This window comes from Nyctibius grandis, chromosome 4, assembly GCF_013368605.1.
Source record: "Nyctibius grandis isolate bNycGra1 chromosome 4, bNycGra1.pri, whole genome shotgun sequence".
NCBI classification, from domain to species: Eukaryota; Metazoa; Chordata; class Aves; order Nyctibiiformes; family Nyctibiidae; genus Nyctibius; species Nyctibius grandis.
In genome coordinates this window covers 19,179,496-19,202,241 of record NC_090661.1, presented here as the reverse complement: position 1 = coordinate 19,202,241, position 22,746 = coordinate 19,179,496, and the positions used below count along the sequence as shown (strand labels likewise).

Here is a 22,746-nt window from a genome sequence, read left to right as displayed (position 1 = left end):
CTATCTTATCCTCTCTCTTTCTCCTCAACAGTTGCTATCTCTGGAGGACTTGCCACCAATCTATGGGCTAAGTATAACTTTGTTTTCTGTGTTAGTATCAATACTGGTTTTCTTATTTTATTAAAACTGGTTCAATTTCAACCCATGAGTCTCCCTCCTTTTCCCAACTGCCTGCCTCAGCTGGGGAGGGCACACTCTGTGATAGAACAACAGGTTATTGTTTAGCCCTGGGTGCGGGCTAAATGGAGACTCTGACCAACCTCTTGCCAAGCCCTTACCCATTCCCTGGCAGGCAGAAGCAGAAATAGAGAAGGTCTAGATGCTGTGCTGGCACTCCTCAGCAATAGCTAAAGCACTTGTGTGCTATCAACTCTGGCTTGGATACACATCTAAAACACAGCACCAGACAAGATGCTAAGAACAAAAATTACCTCCATCCCAACCAGAGCCAGTACAGATGCCCAGGACTGCACCAGGTCCCAGGCTGGCCAAAGGCAGCGGGAACGAAGGACCAAGTACAAAAATAAATGCGCAAGCGGTGTATGGTTCTTGAAGGAATGATGGAAGAAGGATGAGTAAGAGCTGGGAAGAGCGGGCAGAAGAAGCGGGAAGGGTAGGATGGAGCCTTACCAGGCTGTGAGGAGCTCAGCCATGTTGAGGACAGAGTTGAGGAGGGAGAAGAAGCAGGTGAAGGCAGTGGGCTGGTTTTGGCTGTGGAGGGTGCGGAGGACTGCGATGCAGGCAACTCTTTTGGAATACTGCTAGTCAGGGAAGAGGGCTTGGGCCGTAGGGTTGTAGGCGTAGGCTTGGGGCTGGTGGTTGGGGCTGATGTGGAAGAGACGGCGGAAGTGGCAGCAGATGGCAGCCAAGTACTGAGTGGGCTGCTGGGGGCAGGTGGAGAGCTGGGACTTGGAGACATCCTTGTCAGAGGGACTTCTGTGCTGGTAGCAGGCCTGGCCTCTCTGGAGACAGAGGTCTTGGAGGTGCTGCTGCTTGAGGTGGAGGTGGTGGTCTTCTGTGTGGTGAGAGGCAGCATAATGTGTGTCACGGTTGTCTTTTTGTGGGTGAAGGCTGCTGGGAGGAAAGCACAGATCAATTGAGGATGAAGGCAAGAGGGGAAGGCAAAGGAGATGGGCAAAAGCCCCGGGCTGTGGCATGTGCAGGAAAGGTGGCGCTGTGCTGCACTGAGTCTTGCTGGGCCAGAGGGAGGAGTGGGCCTCTGGCTCCTGCCCTCAGGCTGGTTTTTCCCCCCAAAAAGGGGAGGACCAGGACAGGACCTGAAGGGTGCCTTCCAATGCACAAGCACCCTCTGCCTCCCCCTGGAAGAGGAGCCTCTCCGGACATGCGTGTCACCCTCCAAGGAACAGGGACAGAGTACCATCTACCCCCTCCCAGACAGGTAGGCCATGCTTCATGGGAGAGACCCGAACTCTGGGGCCGTACCAAGGGCAGGCCATACCGAAGTGCAGATGACAAAGAAAGTGGGCATCGAAGCAAGTACAACAACAACCCAAGTGGTCTGCGTTGCTAGGAAGGCCAAAAGGAAGAAAAGAATTGTGAGAGCTGGGAAGAGCAGGCAGAAGGAGCTGGAGGGGCAGGAGGGAGCCTTACCGGGCTGTGAGGAGCTCAGCCATGTTGAGGACACAGTAGAGGAGGTAGAAGAAGCAGATGAAGGCAGCGGGCTGCTTTTGGATGTTGAGGACTGTGATGCAGGCAACTCTGTTGGAGCACTCATCGTCAGGGAAGAAGGCTTTGGCTTGAGCGTTGAAGGCGTAGGCTTGGGACTGGTGGTTGTGGCCGATGTGGAGGAGACTGTAGAAGTGGTGGCAGATGGCAGCCGAGTGCTGAGCGGACTGCTGGGGGCAGGTGGAGAGCTGGGACTTGGAGACATCCTTGTCAGAGGGACTTCTGTGCTGGTAGCAGAGACTGCTTCTCTGGAGACAGAGGTCTTGGACGAGCTGCTGGTGGAGGTGGAGGCAGTGGTCTTCAGCGTGGTGAGAGCCGGCAGAATGTGTGGCACGGTTGTCTTTTTGTGGGTGAGGGCTGCTGGGAGAAAAGCACAAGTTGACTGAGAGTGACAGGCCAAGGGAGGGGAAGACAAAGGAGGTGGGCAGAAGCCCTGGGCTAGGGCCTTTAGGCAAGAAAAGCAGCCCCATATCGCACTGAGTCTTGCTGGGCAAGAGGGAGAATTGGGCTTCTGGCTCCTTCCCTAACCCTCCCTGTCCTGCTTAGACCCAATCGGGGCCAATGTGTGTTCTGGTCTGTGGTGGGTTGACCCTGGCGGACTGTGAAGTGCCCACCCAGCTACTTGGTGACTCCCCCTCAGTGGGAATGGGGAGAGAATCGGTAGTGCAAAAGCAAAAAAAACCCCACGCGTCCAGATACAGACAGTGTTCAGAAGTGAAGAAACTAAAGGAAAAAACAAAAACCACCCATGAGATGCAAAGGCAATAACTCGCGACCTCCCACCAGTGGCCAATGCCCAGCCAATTTCTGAGCAATGGCTACTTAGGAAAACATCCCCCCCACCCCCCATTTTACTGCTCAGCATGACATTCTGTGGTATGGAGTATCTCCTTGGTCACTCACTTTGGGTCACCTATCCTGGCTGTGTCCCTGACCAACCTCTTGCCCAGCCCTTGCCCATTCCCTGGCAGGCAGAAGCAGAAATAGAGAAGGTCTGGATGCTGTGCTGGCACTCCTTAGCAATAGCTAAAGCACTTGTGTGCTATCAACACTGGCTTGGATACACATCTAAAACACAGCACCAGACAAGATGCTAAGAACAAAAATTACCTCCATCCCAACCAGAGCCAGTACAGATGCCCAGGACTGCACCAGGTCCCAGGCTGGCCAAAGGCAGCGGGAACGAAGGACCAAGTATAAAAATAAATGCGCAAGCAGTGTATGGTTCTTGAAGGAATGATGGAAGAAGGATGAGTAAGAGCTGGGAAGAGCAGGCAGAAGAAGCGGGAAGGGTAGGATGGAGCCTTACCAGGCTGTGAGGAGCTCAGCCATGTTGAGGACAGAGTTGAGGAGGGAGAGGAAGTGGGTGAAGGCAGTGGGCTGGTTTTGGCTGTGGAGGGTGTGGAGGACTCCGATGCAGGCAACTCTGTTGGAACATTAGTCGTCAGGGAAGAGGACTTGGGCCTTAGGGTCGTAGGCATAGGCTTGGGGCTGGTGGTTGGGGCTGATGTGTAGAAGACTGTGGAAGTGGCAGCAGATGGCAGCCAAGTGCTGAGCGGGCTGCTGGGGGCAGGTGGAGAGCTGGGACTTGGAGACATCCTTGTCAGAGGGACTTCTGTGCTGGTAGCGGGCCTGGCCTCTCTGGAGACAGAGGTCTTGGAGGTGCTGCTGCTGGAGGTCATGGTCTTCTGCATGGTGAGAGATGGCAGAATGTGTGGCACAGTTGTCTTCTTATGGGTGAAGGCTGCCGGGTGAAAGCACAGATCAATTGAAGATGAAGGCAAGAGGGGAAGGCAAAGGAGATGGGCAGAAGCCCCGGGCTGTGGCATGTGCAGGAAAGGTGGCACTGTGCTGCACTGAGTCTTGCTGGGCCAGAGGGAGGAGTGGGCCTCTGGCTCCTGCCCTCAGGCTGGTTTTTCCCCCCAAAAAGGGGAGGACCAGGACAGGACCTGAAGGGTGCCTTCCAATGCACAAGCACCCTCTGCCTCCCCCTGGAAGAGGAGCCTCTCCGGACATGCGTGTCACCCTCCAAGGAACAGGGAGAGCGTACCGTCTGCCCCCTCTCAGACAGGCAGGCCAGGCTCCATGGGAGAGACCCAAGCTCTGGGACCGTACCAAGGGTAGGCCATACCGAAGTGCAGATGCCAAAAAAAGTGGGAACCGAGAGCAAGTACAACAACAATAGCCCAAGTGGACTGCGTTGCTAGGAAGGCCAAAAGGAAGAAAGGAATCGTAAGAGCTGGGAAGAGCAGGCAGAAGGAGCTGGAGGGGCAGGAGGGAGCCTTACCAGGCTGTGAGGAGCTCAGCCATGTTGAGGATAGTGTTGAGGAGGGAGAAGAAGCAGGTGAAGGCAGTGGGCTGGTTTTGGCTGTGGAGGGTGCGGAGGACTGCGATGCAGGCAACTCTTTTGGAATACCAGTCGTCAGGGAAGAGGGCTTCAGCCTGAGGGTTGTAGGCGTAGGCTTGGGGCTGGTGGTTGGGGCTGATGTGGAGGACACTGTGGAAGTGGCAGCAGATGGCAGCCGAGTGCTGAGCGGACTGCTGGGGACAGGTGGAGAGCTGGGACTTGGAGACGTCCTTGTCAGATGGACTTCTGTGCTGGTAGCAGAGATTGCTTCCCTGGAGACAGAGGTCTTGGAGGTGATGCTAGTTGACATTGTTGCAGTGACTTCCTGTGTGGTGAGAGGTGACGCAATGTGTGGCACTGTTGTCTCTTTGTGGGTGAAGGCTGCCGGGAGGAAAGCACAGGTGAATTGAGGGTGACGGGTAAGACTGGAAGGTGGGTGTTGTGGGCAGTTCTGGCATAGAATCTTTGTGCTAGGACATGGGCAAGGAAGGCAGGACTGGGTTCCACTAGTTCTGTTTGTTTTAAAGATGAATGATAGAGGCCATGACCCCAACATGTCCCATCCCGACCTGCTTCTTCTGAGAATTGCAGGCTGGTGATGGTTTTGAAGGATGTCCTCTAGCAATTTGTCTCTGTCTCCTTCCTTCTGGAGCTCTTGAGAGGGGTAGAGGTATCTCTACTTTCATCTCCAATTCCACTGGTTGACAGGTAGTCTACAATTTGCCTGGCGCAGACTGTGCTGGAAAGGATCCATGGGACAGCCGAGGCTACTGAAGGGACAGGCATTGGCCATGCATGACTTAGCTCTCTCCTGACCAGAGCACTCACCTGTTACTACTTTACTAGTTGGAGTCTTAGCTCTGGTTGGCTCCCTTGCTACAAAGAAAGGGATGAGAGAAAAGAATGGTTGAGTCTTGGGAAGGATTCTAGGCAAAGCATGTTGTTGGAATCTCCTCAAAGGAGGCTGTCCTCTTCAACACCAAGACAACCTAGACATGTGGAGCCCAGCTGGTCTAAGTGAGAGAACTTTAGCCTGAAGTTGAGTGTACACCTTCTTGCCCACCCTCCAGTAGTGACTCTTTTGCACCCAGGGTCAGCATTAGCCAAGAAGGTGGCATTTGTTGACCCACACAGGTGTGCCAGGGCCTTGGCACTCATTGGAGGGAGACCATGCCTTTTGTTCTCTCACCCAAAACTGTCCTGAGGTGTAAACTGGAGACGAGTTTCCAGTTTCATTGCCTTCTGTTTCCCCCCACTGTACATTCTCAGGGTACCACTGTAAGGGGAGGGTGTGTAAGCTTGTCTCTGATTGCTAGTTGTAGGGCAGGAACTCGTGGATGTCTGTACCCTGTTAAAGGCCTGTGCCCCAGAGCCAGACCCCTGAAGTGGCAAGGGAGGAGGATTCAGTCCAGGCCATGTGAGAGCCAGTCCCAGGACCTGCCTGGGTCCCAGGAGTCCCATGGCAAGAGCAGTGGGAATTGAGAACAAATATAAAAACTGGAGCCTGTGTGGGATGTGCTGCTTAGGAGAGGATAGGAGCCCAAAGGGAGCAGGCAGAGCAGCAGGAAGGGCAGAAGGGAGCCTTACCAGGATGTGGTAGTCTCAACCGTGTTGAGGACAGAGTTGAGGAGGGGGAAGAAGCAGATGAGGCTGAGGTGGCAGGTAAAGAGCTGGGGCTTGGAGACATTCTCGTCAGTGGTACTTCTGGGCTGGTTGCAGGGCTGGCCTCTCTTGGGACAGAGGTGCTGCTGGCAGATGTGGCAGGGCTGGTCTTCTGCGTGATGAGATGGTGCACAAGGTGTGGCTCCGTTGGTCTTCTGTGGGTGACAACTACAGACGGAAAAGCACAGGTTGATTGAGGGTGGCAGGGCAAGAGGGGAAGGCAAAGGAAGTGGGCAATTCCCAGGTACAAGCCCCAGGGTATGCGTGGGGGTAAGAAAGGCAGGACTGGACTCCACTGAGTCTTACGGGGCAAGAAGGAGAAATGAGCCAATGGCTCCCCCCCCAAAAAAAAATATGGGGCAGGAACTGGGTCTGAAGGGTGCCCTCTGACAATTCAGCGCCGCCTGCCTCTTCCTGGAGCTCCTGAGGGAAGAAGAGCCTCTCTGGATGTGCATATCTCTCCTCCAAGGTGTTCCAGACTGGGCAACATCATCTGAGAAAGCTTGGGTAAGTGAAGCAGAGTCTTAGGCCAAGGGCATCTCTCAGCTCCCTCTTACTCACCTACTGGGACTTCGTGCTGCACAGTGGTTGCTTGGGTTCTCTCACTCTCTGTAAAGTAAGGAAGAATGGATGTTAGTAATGGTCTGGAGCTGGTAAGGTTCCTAGTTAAAGTGGGTTGTGATACTTCCTCAGAGGAAGCTGTAATTGCTTGCACAAGAAGACCCAGATGTGTGCACCCCAACAGTACTTTGTTGGGAGACGCATAGACTAGGAGAGAGTGTACACCTGCCCTCCCACTACAGTAGACTTCCCACACACTATCCCAGCTTCTGGTATCAGTTGCTAACCTAGCAATTCATGCTGTCATACAGACTCAGAGGAGACTGTCCTTGTTGGCATATGGAGTACCTGACATCCCGAAGTGTAGTTTCCTTTTTTTAATATTTATTTCGGGAGAACTTGTTACAATGGCTAGGGGGAACACATATTCTGCCATCTGTGAGTTTTCAAGTACTCTCTTTGAAGCATAGAGAGATTTTGCCTAAATTTGGAGGAACTGTAGAGTATATGGCCTCGAAGAGAAATGTTAGGTTTAAGATTATATTTGGATGTCAGATGCTTGCTCTGACATTGGCAAGACACATAAATTTCCATTTTCATCACACTTCAGTCATCCATGTCCTTTCCTATCTATTTGCAATGTTAAGACAAGTAGTAAGAATGCTTGGGTTTTTTATAAGGAATACACCGACGTGTCTTGTGAGTGATGGATTCACCTGGTAGATACCAAAAAGTCGTATTTACCTACTGTTGTTAGTTTAGGCTTGCTGAAAGTTGTGATCTGAGACGTGGCTTGAGTAGGTATTGAGGTGGTTGTCGTTTCCTTTTTGATAGTGGTCTTGAAGGGTGGTGTGGTGAACATTACTTGTTCCATCTCTGTTGAAGCAGTGGTTGATGAGGCAAGAGATGTACGCATTGGTTTAGTGGTCACGGTTCTTTTTGTTGAGGTAATTATGGAAGGGGTAGTGATGGTTGTAGTCACGTTTGGTGTGGTAAAAATTGATGTTGTATGTTCTTTTGGAGTAAAGGTAAATAATATAATGTGAGTAATCAGTTCATTGAATAATTAAAACTAGATAAATTATGAAGAAGCTACCCATATTCCAGAGACCCAGTTTCATCCTTGATATTTTGATATTTCCTGTGTAATTGTTTGTATTCATGTTCTCATAAGCTTACCAAATCTTTCTCTACTCATATTTGTTTTCTATTGTCTCATATCTATCTTTGTTCTCATTTTCTGTATTTTTCCTGTATTAGGTTATTTTTTTATATAATTTTCTAAGAAGTTAGCTTTGTTGTCACTTATTGGGTACAATCTGTATGGGCTTTGCCCAAATGACAATTTAATTGGCTATTCTATGTTCCAAATCAGCCACAGTTTCAGCTTTCCATAATTTGTATTACAAACAAAATAACATCATACTATAGGACTTCCATTGTCCCAGCGCACAAATCATCTATCACAATGGCAACCTTTGAAGTTGTGTTTTGACTCCTGTGGGACTCTTTAACTCTGCTTTCCCTGATAGGCTGGGTCCAGGTTGCCTTATTAGTTGAAGCGCATGTTGGTGGGAAGCTACATGTTATTATGAGTCTCCACAAGCCATAGAATCAGGAAGTAATTTATGTTGAAGGAGTCATCCTCCTGAGAGCAGGACTCGAGAATCCTAGACAGAGCTGCTGCACTGATACCTGTGTGATTCTGCTGTGGAGCCTGCTTACATTATTCAGAGTCAGTCAGTTGGGTGCTCCTTGAATATGACTGCATAACTGAACCAGTTGTGGAAGAGAGGCTGAAGCTGAGCCAATAAATCCCACTGGAGCCGAGCTGGCTCACTGCTTATTCAACTTCTAATGTGCTTCTCAGATGAGTCACACAAGTGATTTTTGATTGTATTTTTAACCTAATGTCTATATCCTTTCTCTTTCCATGCACTTTCAATTTACACTTCTGAAAATTTCTGGTTTACAAACTCCTTTCTGGAAGCCTGCTTTGCCTACTTCATTCTCTGGAGTCTTCTGCTTGGATGTTGAGACAGCTTACAATGCTTTCCTAGTAGAGTGATATCCCAACTATGTATAGTAGAGGTTTACTACAATTTATTTTAGACAGTAACACTAAAAACCTACCAGTTGTTGACTTTGATGTGACAAGAGGTGATGAAGTTCTTGGAACTGTGAATTTTGAGGTTATTGTTGGATTTGTAGTCTCAGTTGGTATAGTAGCTGCAGAAGAAGAAATACTAGGTACTGTTGGGAGGGTACTTGTGGCAGAGCTGCTTGTTACTTTAGGCTGCACTGTTGTTACTAAGAGAAAAAAAATCAAAATTAAAGGATAAGAAATGGTTATTGATATTCTATTTACAATATACCTATGTAAATTGAAAATTATTTTTTAAGTAAAAACACTGTCTTAATAACTATTAGGAGTAACTACTATTAGAAACCACTGCCTTTTAGATGAAGCATTTGAGAGAAGTTACCATCTATTCCTTTGCTATTATGCGCAGTGAATACATTAAACAGGAATTCTTGCAGAAGCTTTATAGATTTTTTTTCATCACTTTAAAGTGAATTTGGCATAAGTACTTGTGCATAGCAGCAGAGATGGAATTGTATTTTGTTATTCACACAGCCGACAGTGCAACATTTTCCCAATACAATATGTCTTCAGGGAAATTAATGGAATTTCTAACAAATTTAAGATCAGTATATATAGATTCCTCTCCTGGATCAGGCTATAGGAGTTTTGTATACTCAGTCATACATTTCCATAAAGACCTTCTTAAATTGTTGAAGTGTTATAGAGCCAGTCACCACAAAGAACTGTGGTGAAATTTTTGTGAGATTTTGTACATCATAGAATCAAACAAAGGTTTGGGTTGGAAGGGACCTTTAAAGGTCATCTAGTCCAACCCTCCTACAATGGGCAGGGACATCTTCAACTAGATCGGGTTGCTCAAAGCCCTGTCCAGCCTGACCTTGAATTTTTCCAGGGATGGGGCATCTACAACCTCCCTGGGCAACCTCTTACAGTGTTTCACCACCCTCATTGTAAAACATTTCTTCCTTATATCTAGTCTGAATCTGCCTTCTTTTAGTTTAAAACCGTTACCCCTTGTCCTATCGCTACAGGCCCTACTAAAAAGCATATTCCCATCTTTCTTATAAGCCCCCTTTAAGTATTGAAAGGCTGCAATAAGGTCTCCCTGGAGCCTTCTCTTCTCCAGGCTAAAGAACCCCACCTCTCTCAGCCTTTCCTTGTAGGAGAGGTGTTTCACCCCTCTGATCATTTTTGTGGCCCTCCTCTGGAGCCGCTCCAATGGGTCCATGTCTTTCCTGTACTAAGGACTCCAGAGCTGGATGCAGTACTGCAGGTGGGGTCTCACCAGAGCAGAGTAGAAGGGCAGAATCACCTCTCTTGACCTTCTGGCCACGCTTCTTTTGATGCAGCCCAGCATAGAGTTGGCTTTCTGGGCTGCAAGTGCACGTTGTTGGCTCATGTCGGCTTTTCATCCACCACTACCCTCAAGTCCTGCTCCACAGGGCTGCTCTCAATCCCTTCATCCCCCAGCCTGTATTGATACAGGGGGTTGCCCCAACCCAGGTGCAGGACCTTGCACTTGGCCTTGTTGAACCTCATGAGGTTCACATGGGCCCACTTCTTGAACTTGTCCAGGTCCCTCTGAATGGCATCCTGTCCCTCAGGCTTTTCAACTGTACCACTCAACTTGGTGTCATCTGCAGACTTGCCGAGGGTGCGCTCAATCCCACTTGTCCATCAGAGACAAGACAGAAGTCCTTATTCACTAACAGAGATATTTCAATATTGATATCTAGAAATGCCAAAGTATACTCACGAAACACTGTTCTCTCAGTAATTTTTTTTTTTAAGATGTCTAACAAGTATTTCTGGGAAAATTTTTGTGATAATTATGATACCAAGTTATTTTTCATCATTGCCTCTTATGCATGTGAAACTGGTTACGATGCCATATCACACAAAAAAAGGATATTGCTTACCTCATAAACACATATCAGGACATATATCAGTGTTTAAGTACTAGTTTGGTCAACTATGTAAACTAACCTGTTGAAGGTGAAGATGTTTCAGGTGTGGTACTAGTGCTTTCATCTCCTGTTGTGTAAAGGTAGAACAGGTTACGTTTGTGAACAAAAGCATATTAAAATATTCCAAATAAGGCAAATTTCAGATTGTATTAAAGTAATTGTGTTAATTAGTGAGATATTCTTGAAAACGCTTAATAGTACATATTTCAGTGGTGAAGTTCACATCAAAGGACTTAAACAATGACAAAGAAATCAATACATCTCAAAATAATAAATGAACACAAGTAAGTTTTTGCTACCTTTCTTACGATTTTATGCTTAAGGGCACCTCACTTTTCACGGATAATGGAAACATTTTTTTTATGTATATGAGATCACTCATTTACATACTGGTTACAGAAATTAGAATTCTGTAATATGAGAAGAATTGTCCTTGAAGGTTTTTTACATCTGCATGAAAATCCAAACTGTGCAGCTAGAGTCTATCTAAAACAATTTTTAATACGATAGGTTTTCATAGAAGTAGACCATATAGTAATAAACCTTAAGTTAAAATAATTTTAAAAAAATATCTAAAAAGAGATTTACTAAGAAGAGTCCATTAGCTAGGTCTGATCTTCTTCTATATGTTCCCTTTTTTTATGAAAGGGGTTGAATATATGTGAGACCTAGAGCTCTGCTGGGGCAGCCCCTCACGCAGATCAGAAGACCAATACACTTTCATAAAGACCCACATTTTGAAAAGTACTCACATTTACAATGAACATAACTTTTCATGTTGCTAACTAAAATCAGTTGCGGTCATCCAGCTTCTGTATTATAGCACTCCTTACCCTAATCCTTCTTTTATTTAGTTCTTTTAATTCCTTTATTTACCAACTGAAGTTTTTGCGTACTAGCAGTACAGTAATAGGGTTATTTTGAAGGAAAGTTATGTTTGGATGAACAGTCATTATTAATTGAGAGGTACTAGGAAAAATACCTTCTTTGAGAATACACAAATGTTATAGTATTGTTTTCTAGTTACTGTAGAGAAAGACAATGAGTATATAGGTTGCTGCTTACCACACGGCATGCATCTTTCCTTCTCATGGTCAAAGTATTCATCATGAGAGCAGTTGTAACAACCTGAAGAAAGAGGAAGAGACATTTGTTTTTTTACATTTCTCAGAGAACAGCATTTAATTTATACTATTAATAATCTAATATCTTACATTTCTGTTATTAAAAATTGTATCGATTGCAACATCATCTATTCGAGTAAGCATTTCCAATGTCATTCTCAGAAGAAGGGTCTGTGTATGTAGTAATTTGTTTGGTTTCTCCAACTAGATCCATTTGTCTAATAAAAATATTAACTTCTCTCTCCACATGTCTTCTTACCTAAGTACAGCGTATTCTTTTGATTTGGTGCAAGTCAGAGAATTTCTTTTCAAGATAGGTTGAGCTCAATATAAAGCTAGATGTAGTACAGGTACTGAACAGATTACGTATTTAAAGCAGTAATAATAAGGTAAAGATCAGCAAAACTGCTTCAAAGACAGCATCAATTAGAATACCATTATTTAACTGTGGTATGATTGATTTAAAAAACAGCACTGAAAATAATTACTATGTTACTGTTTCCTGGTTTACACTAGTATATCTTATTACCTTCAATGTTGACATATTTGTAGTTTTGATTTGGACAATTACAAGGCCTGTAATGCCAGATGCAGTTGTCATTGTTGTAGGCATAGGAATAAGCATCACCACTTCCTGTTGTTTTATGAGAATTGTAATACTCACAATAGACAGCTAAAAAAAGGTAAAAGCAAGAGAGAAATAAGAATTTTTCAAATTAATGGCATGTTACTTTTAAAGGACTAAAGGGAGGACAAAATTAATAAACAATTTGAAGCAAAAATTTTGCCACTGAAATGATTAGCTTCTCATGTAAGTTGAAATTTATGCTCCAGTGAAGTCAATTTCTTGTTTGCAAATGCATTATTGCAGGCATTTACACAATTTTTAATGCATAATATAGTGGAATGTTGAAAAGAAACCATCAAAGATGACAACTCTAGCATTGATTTATAACACACATCTTTTTTCCTTCCTATACAGTGTTCTGGAACACCTTGATATCTTTTTCCTGTTTTACAGTGTTCCAACCAACACAGATGTCTTTATTTCCTTGACATCCACACAGAAGGTGATTTCAGCATAGCTAAAATAAAACATTTTTTTACAATTTCATACTTCCTCTGCTGACAGACTGACAGTTCACTATACAGTGGCAGCAGAAGAAACAGTCTGCCTTCTGTGACTACATTCTTTTCTCTCTCATTACTCCATGATAAAGAGAGATACAACATTTTGGTTACTTTAGCATAAATGAAAACTACAGATTTCAAGATCCAGGTGATTGAAGTCAACTATTTGCCCATAGAGAAAATGCAACTTAGAAGGTGCTTATTAAGGAATTACCTATGTTGCCATATTGTTACTAACAGTAACAATAATAATCTCTTAAAGCTGTTTAAAGAGAGCTTAAAGAAACTTACGACAGAACTCAGGAGTCCTCCAGTCAATGCAGATACCTTTATCTAAGCATGCCATGGCATATACTGCAATGGCATCGCACATGCATTCACAGTCCCCTCCAATGTCACAACCACAAGAGTCTCGAACACAGGCATCATAATAGGGCATACGATTCACCTGCATGTAGTAATGACGTAATGAATTTTCTAGGATTCTTTTGTGCCTATTTGTTAAAAAGATCTTTTTCCCTGGGCTAAACAATACATGTTCCATTAAGTGAGAGTAACTAGTATTTCCTCTGAACACTTATCAAAGCAAATACAATCCCACTTCATACAAATCTTTTTAGCAAGAACATAGGTGTCCCCACATGAACAATAGCAACTGATGATGTTTTGCCAGATATGTATTTCTAAATTCATACTAGTCCTGAACATATTATATATAGTCAGCTAAAAAAAACCCCCACATCCATTCAGGCACAAGTGTCTAAGTTCATCAGCTGTACGCCCTCCATGGATATGCATAAGCCCTGCAGCATTATCCACATTTCTCACTTGTTTTCACCTCCTAAAAGTGGAGATTTTCCTTCAGAAGGCCTGGTTCTGATGAACCTTGTGATATTTTCATTTCCACAAAGTGGGCAACTTAAACAAATAGGAGGGTTGATGATATCTTGTTCTTGGGCTGATCTGCATCTTCTAAGTAATGTTGATTTACTGATGAGAACAAGGGTTTTCAGGCTTTTCTTAAGTTTGGTTTTCCCATAAAGGCTAAATGCTTTCAAAAGAGTGAACAGTGCATTGATCAGTATCAGGCATCATCAACAGACTGACTAATTTCTGATACTTCAGTCTTCATTCTTGTTTCAGTCTGATATTTTTAACTAATCAGTTAATGCCATACTTAGCTTTTGTGCTTACAAAAGGGCTGGTGAATTGCAAATAAGAAATTATGAAGATTAACATAAATGAGAGCCATAAAACATTTTATATCTATTTTACTAAAACATAGCAATAAAACATTTTATATATATTTTATTAAAATATTTTGGGGAAGAGAAAATCAAGTGTTGGAGTGTGAGCATTTTGGAAGACTACAGATTATGCCTATAAATAAAAAGAAGGCCAAACAAATTCTTACCTTATTGTGACAGGCAGAAAAGACTTGGGTGTTGATGATGGAGCATGTCTTTTCTGCCCATGCTTTACGATAAGGGTTCTTACTACAGGGGTCCACTACAAAGTATACATCCCCACAGAGCGGATTCTCTTTCCAAGAATTGACAAATTCCAATTCATTTGATGCCACATACTTGCTTCGAGTTTCAAAATCATCCTTCATATTGCCATTATAGTTCCCACACAAACCGCATATAGTTTCCTAGGTTAAATGAAAGCAGCAATGTCAATTCAGCAAGTTACAATTACTCGCCTTCCCTTTCAATTACTGGCAGTTTCCTGTACTTTAGTAGTAAATGTGATCTACAAATACTCTCTCATACATTCTTAGTGTCTCATGCATGAGATTCTATTCATCAGCGGATTAATGTGTTTCTCCTCTAAGCTGGAAACTGTCATCATGTAGAGGTCAAATTCAGCCATGCAGTTGTATAAAATACAAGTACTTAGCTCAAAAATTTCGTGAATGCAGTAGGGTAATCACTTAAAAATCAGCTTCTAGTGAAAATTTCTGCTGTTTTGGAGATAATGATGAAAATTAATTACTAGTAGCATCTCTGAAAAACCTTTGCCATCAAGAGAGTCAAGGCAACCATCATCAAATATGCAGTTCAATCTGAATTGAAGAACAGCTTACTGAGGAAGTTCTTTTGCAATACCTGTGTTTCTCTGGAGATCTTGATGAAGAAGTTCATGTGCTTATTCCAGATAAGGGTCATGTTGTATTTTCCTGGGATAATAATATCAAACATCAGGTGAAGGGCGTTCTTTATCACGTTATATCGTACTTCAGGATTTTCTCCAGAAATAGTGGAGGTTTCGTCTCGCAATATGAATGTCAAGTTCTGGAACAAAATTTATCTCGATGTTACAACTTACCAAGTTTCAGTATTTTCCTTACTCTGTGTCACATTGCTGAAAATTAGATGCTGTGCTACTACAGACTGTCTTGACATTCCCACTTATTTTTGAAAAGTCATGGCAGTCAGGTAAAGACCCCGGAGGCTGGAAAAAGGGAAACATTGCACCCATTTTTAAAAAGGGTAGAAAGGAGGACCCTGGGAACCACCAACTTGTCAGCCTCACCTCTGTGCCTGTGAAGATCCTCTTAAAAGCTATGTTAAGGCACATGGAGGACAGGGAACTAATTCAAGACAGCCAGCATGGCTTTACCAAGGGCAAGTCCTCCTGACCAACCTAGTGGCCTTTCTATAATGGAGTGACTACATCAGTGGACAAGGGAAGAGCTACAGATGTCATTTATCTGAACTTCTGTAAGGCCTTTGAGATGGTCCTCACAACATCCTTCTCTCTAAATTGGAGAGATATGGATTTGATGGATGGACTGTTCAGTGGATAAGAAATTGGCTGGATGGTCACATCCAGAGGGTAGTGGTCAACAGCTCAACGTCCAGATGGAGATCAGTGACAAGTGGTGTCCCTCAGGGGTCCATACTGGGACAAGTACTGTTCAATATCAATGTCATGGACAGTGGAATCGAGTGCAGCCTCAGCAAGTCTGCAGATGACACCAAGTTGAGTGGTAACAGTTTTAAACTAAAAGAAGGCAGATTCAGACTAGATATAAGGAAGAAATGTTTTACAATGAGGGTGGTGAAACACTGTAAGAGGTTGCCCAGGGAGGCTGTAGATGCCCCATCCCTGGAAACATTCAAGGTCAGGCTGGACAGGGCTTTGAGCAACCCGATCTAGTTGAAGATGTCCCTGCCCATTGTAGGAGGGTTGGACTAGATGACCTTTAAAGGTCCCTTCCAACCCAAACCATTCTATGATTCCATTCTATTCCATGATTCTATTTTACAGGCTTTTTGACTCCCTTGGAATTATTTTGCATGCATATGCAAATCTTCACAGGAAACAAAAATATCTGTCATTGTTCCGCTCTCATTTTTAGGTGTGGTGGCATTCTGACTGCATTTGGTGGACATAATATCGTCATCTACATGCAGCCACCAGACTAGAGGAAGTATGTTTTCATGTGTTCCTAAGAACAATCAAAAAGTTACAGAGAAAATAGCTTGAGCTGTCTTGAGCTCTTTTACTATCTCCCACTCTCATGTGTACTCTTACAACTTTACTCTTGTCATATTGCAGTGTTTCAATGTCTAGATAATCAAGAGAAAGTTTTGTCTGGAGCATGCATTTATGAACTGGGATCCTAAGCAAACAAACTTTTTCTCCACGGCACTGACCAGCTGAAACTGCCAGCATTTAGTTAGTAATGTGGCAAACGTGTACTTCTTCTAGTGACTGTTCCTTGGGATAAAACCTCATCTGTCTCTATTTTTCTCTCTGTCAGATAATGAAGGACTCTAAGATGATCTGATACTACTGGGCCCTACTGTCTCATAGATCTGAGAACAGTAAAACTTACCCAATTCTGGAAGCTGTCACACAGCAGTGGAAATGAGGATAACTGCTCATTGCTATAGTTTCATGGATATATCTCGGGTAAGATCTGGATATATTTTGAATTGCAGATATTGCGTGGACTTAGAGAAATTTGGAGATATTTTGCTCATCATCCATGATAAGAATTCCTCAATTTTATACTACTGTTTTCCTGAGTTTGGTGCTGGGGGGAAATCACTATCTTTTGACCGAGCAGTTCACTGCTGAGTCAGTAAAGTTCAAAATTTTACAGCTAGGCAAGAAGTTTGGGGACTGAAACATTGACATGAGAATTGAAAAAAAACTGATGGCAACTCCTACTAAAACTCAAGCTCTAGGTTTAGCACATAATTTTACTTACAAGACATCACTTCAAAGACACAGCTAAAGCTTCCAAAATGGAAGCAAACTTGGGCTTAAAATAGCTGTTCAGCTGGATAACAGCAGAATGAGGATCTTACCCCAAGGTAAATGCTGATGGATCTGGAGCATGTAACCCCTGATCTCCCACAGATTACATTCTCGGTAACAATTTTGAAAGAGGAAACAGGTCTATTAACACTGCAGCCATCCTAAAAAAAAACCAAAACAAATCACAAAACGCACAAAACCCCAATAATCTCTGTGTCTGGAGTCTTCCAACTTAAAACATAAAAGCATAAAAAAGTAAAGAAAGCTTAAACATGTCATGACTGTGATTCTTTGGGAGGTGATGACCTTTGATTTGGTAGTCAAACTGACATCACTTCCCTAAAAGATATAGTTGGCTGGTACAGAATACATATATATCACTGACTATTTAAACATGTTATTAAATCTAAAATTGGTTGTAATTGCATGAAAAAACTGTGATTTGAGAAATAAAGTTTTTTCATCTTAAGTATTGAAATAAGCAGAAAATATAAAACACATTAAGTGTTTATAAAAATTCAAAGTGCTCTATTGGTTACAGATGCATCCTGGGATATTTTCATTAGCCATTTAAATCAAGGTATTTCTTGATGCTAAGATACTGCCAAAATAAGCAGTAAGAGGCAGATTACCATAGCTAATATGTATTCACAGTTGCCATCAAACACAAAACGCTGTCCATCAAAAGTGGTGATGTGGCCTTCTCCATACAGATTACACGTTGAGGAACACTTTGATTTCTGAACACATTTCCATTTGCCTTTTGTGCAAGTGCTGGGAGTGAAAAGAGAAACCATACTCAGATTTCAAAGAAATGCCACCTTAACCTGCTTCTTTTTATATACATGCACTTTTATAGATAAGATGCTCATTTAATTGACTTGTGTACACTGTGACCAAGTTACAATTAATATAAGAATCATAACTAAAGTTATGGATTGCCTAGAAAATTAATTCATAATAAAGAAGAAATCTTAAGTCATTTTTGCTTTCTTTTTTCATGACAGAGAGAATATAAAACTCATTTATTTTTCCTCTTATTGAGAACAGATGTCACTGTTCTGTGTAGGTTGGGGGGGTGGTGTTTTTTTAATACTAGATTAGTAACTGGAAAGGGAATAAAGTACTTTGAGAATGCTGCTAAAGAGACAGAAAAATCTTTTGGGTAGGTTGCTTTTATCTACAGAAAAGAAGGAAGATTGTGTCCTCATCTTTATTTAGGTGGAGCTTTTAATCCTTGACCTTATGTAGTTTACAGTTACAGGCCCTACTCGATGCCCTTATTCCTGGATATGCAGGAATATGGCAGAAATTATCCCTGAAGACAGTACCATAACTCTTTTTATCTACACATGTATATTGCCAAATGCTAAGCTTCTCTTTATGACCTCTGTGCTCTGTATTCCTTCTGTTCAGCTGCTGCTGTTTCCTGCTCTCCTGTCAACTAAACACTTTGTTATGTAGTTGTACAGTTTAGTGAAACAGAGGTTGCACAATGGAAACCCGTGTGATTCTTACCAGATCTCGCATTCAGTTTGGATCTCTTCACCTTTTCCATAAGCTAGACCACCATATTCGCATGGACACTCCTCAGCTGGAACACACCCACCATCGAGATTTTCATATAGCCCATCAGCACAGACACAGCCTGATTCACATTTAGTGGGTATCTGGTAAAGATCAACAGATTGCAAGATGAAAAAAAACGAGATGCATTTTATCTTGTATGTGAATGGTGTCAAAAGTGAACCTGTGCTAAGTTCTAGTTTTGACTTGATTTCACTTTTGTGATTTTCCTTGTACTAATATACTAGTCAATTGAACTAATTTCACTGAAGTTGTAAGATATACCTGTTGTGTGAGATATTAAACATACTTGAAGACTCTGAAAAATTTATCTTTCATTGCTACCAACCTTTCAGACAGAGTACAACAGAAGTTTCTCTATATCAAGGAAGCTTATTACAATTCTTCCAATTAGACTGTTTCCTTAATGTAGAGGCATAAGAAAACCCTATCAGGACAGACCAGAAGTCCACCTAGCCTAGGTCTCCTGCATCCTGTGACCATCAGCAGCAGACAGTTGGGAAAGAATATAGCAGGAAGCATAAACCACAGGTTCTATCAGGTTCCAGAGACACGCAGCTTATGGAGTATCTGAGCCAGAGGTGACAGCCATGTCATTAAGAATCCTTAATGTATTTTTATTCTATTCATTTAATAGAATTTAAGTCATTAATTCATGCAATTTAGTTCCTTTAATCACTGCTTGAATATAAGTAAATTTTTAGTGTCCACAGTCTATGGAAAGAAGTCTGATGTTTAACTGTATCATGTTAGAAGAAATATCTCCTTTCTTTTCACTAGAAGGAATGTAGTCAAGTTCAAGTAACAACTGGAATATTCTTCCTCTCTCAAGAGGGTAAATATCCCAGAGCTGTGAAACTCACACATTCAATTCCAGTAGCCAGCATCTGACAGGTAGGGGCACAAGCAGCTCCATACTTGTTTTCTAAACTGTCAGAACATGATATATATTTCTTAGGAGCTTTGCAGCTTTCTAGGAAAAAGGAAGAAAAACAAACATTGGAGAGATTGTGAAGTAGCAATTTTACAACATAGGGGAAAAGAATATTTTTCTAAGTAAACCATATCAGACCCATACCTGCAGGATTTTGAGGCTTGCCTGTGCAACTTAACCTCCCATTAACGCAGTAGCTGGTGGGGAAAAAAAGAAAAAAGGAATTTCAATGCAATTCTTTCCTAAGAAAGAAATTTTATTTTTTTGCTAAATGGCTTCATGTTTCTCACCATTGGAAATGTTTCATTTATGTTACTAGCTCCTCCCCATCCTTCAAAATGGAATGTGACTCAACATGCCTCTCTTTACTTTTTGTAGTATACATAACATTCACTATTATGATGGCCTATCAAGTCATTCTTGAGGTTTGTATATAGCTGTCCAGATGCTGTTGACAAAATCTCCTACCTAATCAGATCTTACCTATTATTTTCTAATTTTTTCCTTAACATTTCCAAGCTTAAGGTAAGTCAAATGCTTTTTGTTTGTTTACGAATCTTTGTATTTTAGGAAAGGGCAAAAACAATGTCTTAAAAAATAAACCTTTGCTGTTAAAAGTAAAGGAGACTGTACTGGTTTTGTCTGGTATTGAGTTAATTTTCTTCATAGCAGCTTGATGGTGCTATGTTTTGAATTTCTGAACGAAACAGTGTTGATAACATGATACTGTTTTAGCTATTGCTGAACAGTGTCAAGGCCTTCTCTGCTTTTCATGCTGCCCGCCAGCAAGTAAGCTGGGAGGGTACAAGAAGCTGGGAGGGAACACAGCCAGGACAGCTGACCCAAACTGACCAAAGAGATATTCCATACTATACAACATCATGCTCAGCAATAAAAGCTCAGGTAAAGAAGGAGGAAGGAGGGATGTTCAGAGTTATGGTGCTTGTCTTCCCAAGTAACCATTCCTGGAAATGTCTAAACATCTGCCTGCTGGTGGGAAGTAGTGAATTAATTCCTTACTGAGCTTTGATTGCACATGCTGCTTTGCTTATTAAATAATCGTCTTTATCTCAACCCACAGATTTTCTTGGTTTTGCCTTTCTGATTCTCTTCTGCATCCAGCTGAAGTGGAGTGAGCAAGAGGCTGTGTGGTGCTTAGCTGCTTACTGCCATTAACCCTCAACAGAGACACATGAAGACCCCTTGTCTCCATTTTCAGTTTGTTAATCTTTAAACTTGACACACTTACCAGGTAATCCCACCAGTTATTGTTGACTGGTCAGGCAAAATGTACTTTCTATCTTCTAAATAGCAGGGACAATGAGGTTTACGAACACATTCATTCTTGTGGTTCAAGTATGTTCCTTTAGGACAATGGCAGCCTTCAATAGGGATGTCAGTTGGATGACATTCCAGGGCTCGGTTGGAGAGTGACAAGCATGTCCTGTCACATGCCTGAGTGTTGTAGCTGAATGTTTGATTGCCAGTACAAGTAATGGCTGTAAAACAAGACAAGAGAGTATGTTAAACTTCATTTTATTATCCTCTTCCTTGTGAAAGATAACTGTGCTCATAATGTGCTGCATATATTATGTCAACAGCTTCAGTGCTTAATGCTTCCTATTGCTTCTTTTCCTGTGGATGTGGAGCTCTAGCAAAAAATTTTGCAGACCAGGGCTTAACACCAACCATGTAGCTGCTTGGAAGTTTTATGAGCGTTAAATATCTTATTGCTTCTTTCTGTGTCTTGGAATAAAATAATGCCAAGGGAAAGTTTGCAGAAATACCAATGTATTTTTGAATAACTCTGAAACCTGTGCCTATGTCTAAGTTGTATAATAGCAAAATCACATCTGCAACTAGAGTTTTTCCTAGTTCTTTCTCACCTTTGGTACAGTATATCTTTATTATCTGTCTATTCCATCACTTCATTATCAAGTCCTGTAAGCATCCACATGCTCACCTTAAAGCATATGAGTAATCTTTTCATGTAGTCTTAAATAACAATCCTTTTCTGAAACTAGAAGGGTATTCAAAAGTTGGATATCTGCCTTCTCATTTCTGCTTTCCCTCTTCTTTCTGTTCACTACTTTCTTCATTACTCTTAAGATGATTTTGGACACTGTTTAGAATACTGCTTTACCATTTACGTTTTTTTTCATTGCATAATGACACATCTGTGAAGTCAGCAGCTCCTGAAAATATGGCTTTTTATACCTGCTGGTCAGCCTACTGAGGGGAGACCTTATTGCTCTCTACAACTACTGGAAAGAAGGTTGTAGCGAGGCAGGTGTTAGTCTCTTCTCCCAGGTAACAAGTTTTAGGACGAGAGAAATGCCTCAAGTTGTGCCAGGGGAGGTTTAGATTGGATATCAGGAAAATTTCATCACTGAAGGGTTATCAAGCATTGGAACAGGCTGCCCAGGAAAGTGGTTGAGTCACCATCCCTGGAGGTATTTAAAAGATGTGTAGATCTCGTGCTTAGGGACATGGTTTAGAGGTGGACTTGGCAGTGCGAGGTTAATGGTTGGACTCGATGATCTTAAAAGTCCTTTGCAACCAAAATGATTCTATGATTCTATTCTATTCTACTTGAGCAATAAGTAGGTATTTTCTAACAACGGACAAGTAGTTTCAAAATATGTTCTTGCTCTTGTTCAGTTTTGTCATAGATGAATCAAACATTGCAATATTCTAAATGGAAACAGATAGACCTGTATGCATGCATTAATCTGATGGCAGATTATTAAGAGTTGGTTCAGTTACTTACTACAATTGTCCATATTGTTTCTCCAGTTCTCAAGGATTAAACCCATTGAACTGCATGTTCGTGCATATGATCCCAGAGCAGAACAAATGTAAGGAAAGGTCTCTTCATAATTACAGGCTTGGTAGACACATCTCTGAAACCCAATACATGGAGAGTATTCTGTTACTGGGGAGCAGACACTTGAAAGTGCTAAACCCTGGAGGTATTTAAAAGATGTGTAAATGTGGTGCTTAGGGACATGGTTTAGTGGTGGACCTGGCAGTGTTAGGTTTACAGTTGGACCGAATGGTCTTAAAGGTCTTTTCCAACATACGTGATTCTATGCTGAATTGCAGAGGTAAGTAATGCAAAATACATATTGTTGCATAATTAAAACTGATGAAAAAGATCAGACTAATTGCCTGATTGACATGAATAAAATATACTTAGTACCTTAAAAATGCCTTTGTTTATTCTTACTTTTAATTTTTAATTTTCAAAATGTTTTATGGAGATTGGCAAATATAATCAGCTCAATTATGCACAGGAAAAAATCAAATCCTTTGCATAGTTAAAGTTGTTGACATGGACAACTGCAGCATGAGCAAAAATACTT

At 42.3% G+C, this 22,746-nt stretch overlaps 1 protein-coding gene across 1 annotated transcript in view; it reads right to left on the bottom strand.

The window, feature by feature from the left end:
- Positions 1-6,968: 6,968 nt before the first annotated feature.
- The window catches only part of LOC137663167 (mucin-6), a 30,874-nt gene continuing 15,096 nt past the window's right edge, over positions 6,969-22,746 (bottom strand). Inside the window, exons 16-29 of the mRNA XM_068400077.1 lie at positions 22,152-22,284; positions 20,631-20,880; positions 19,526-19,578; positions 19,311-19,420; positions 18,379-18,530; positions 17,493-17,634; positions 16,911-17,021; positions 14,697-14,882; positions 14,000-14,239; positions 12,877-13,033; positions 11,984-12,127; positions 11,396-11,458; positions 8,390-8,557; positions 6,969-7,270 (exon numbers count right to left, since the gene is read on the bottom strand). Coding sequence (XP_068256178.1) covers positions 6,969-7,270; positions 8,390-8,557; positions 11,396-11,458; positions 11,984-12,127; positions 12,877-13,033; positions 14,000-14,239; positions 14,697-14,882; positions 16,911-17,021; positions 17,493-17,634; positions 18,379-18,530; positions 19,311-19,420; positions 19,526-19,578; positions 20,631-20,880; positions 22,152-22,284 — 2,211 coding nt within the window. The remainder of the gene's footprint in view (positions 7,271-8,389; positions 8,558-11,395; positions 11,459-11,983; positions 12,128-12,876; positions 13,034-13,999; positions 14,240-14,696; positions 14,883-16,910; positions 17,022-17,492; positions 17,635-18,378; positions 18,531-19,310; positions 19,421-19,525; positions 19,579-20,630; positions 20,881-22,151; positions 22,285-22,746) is intronic.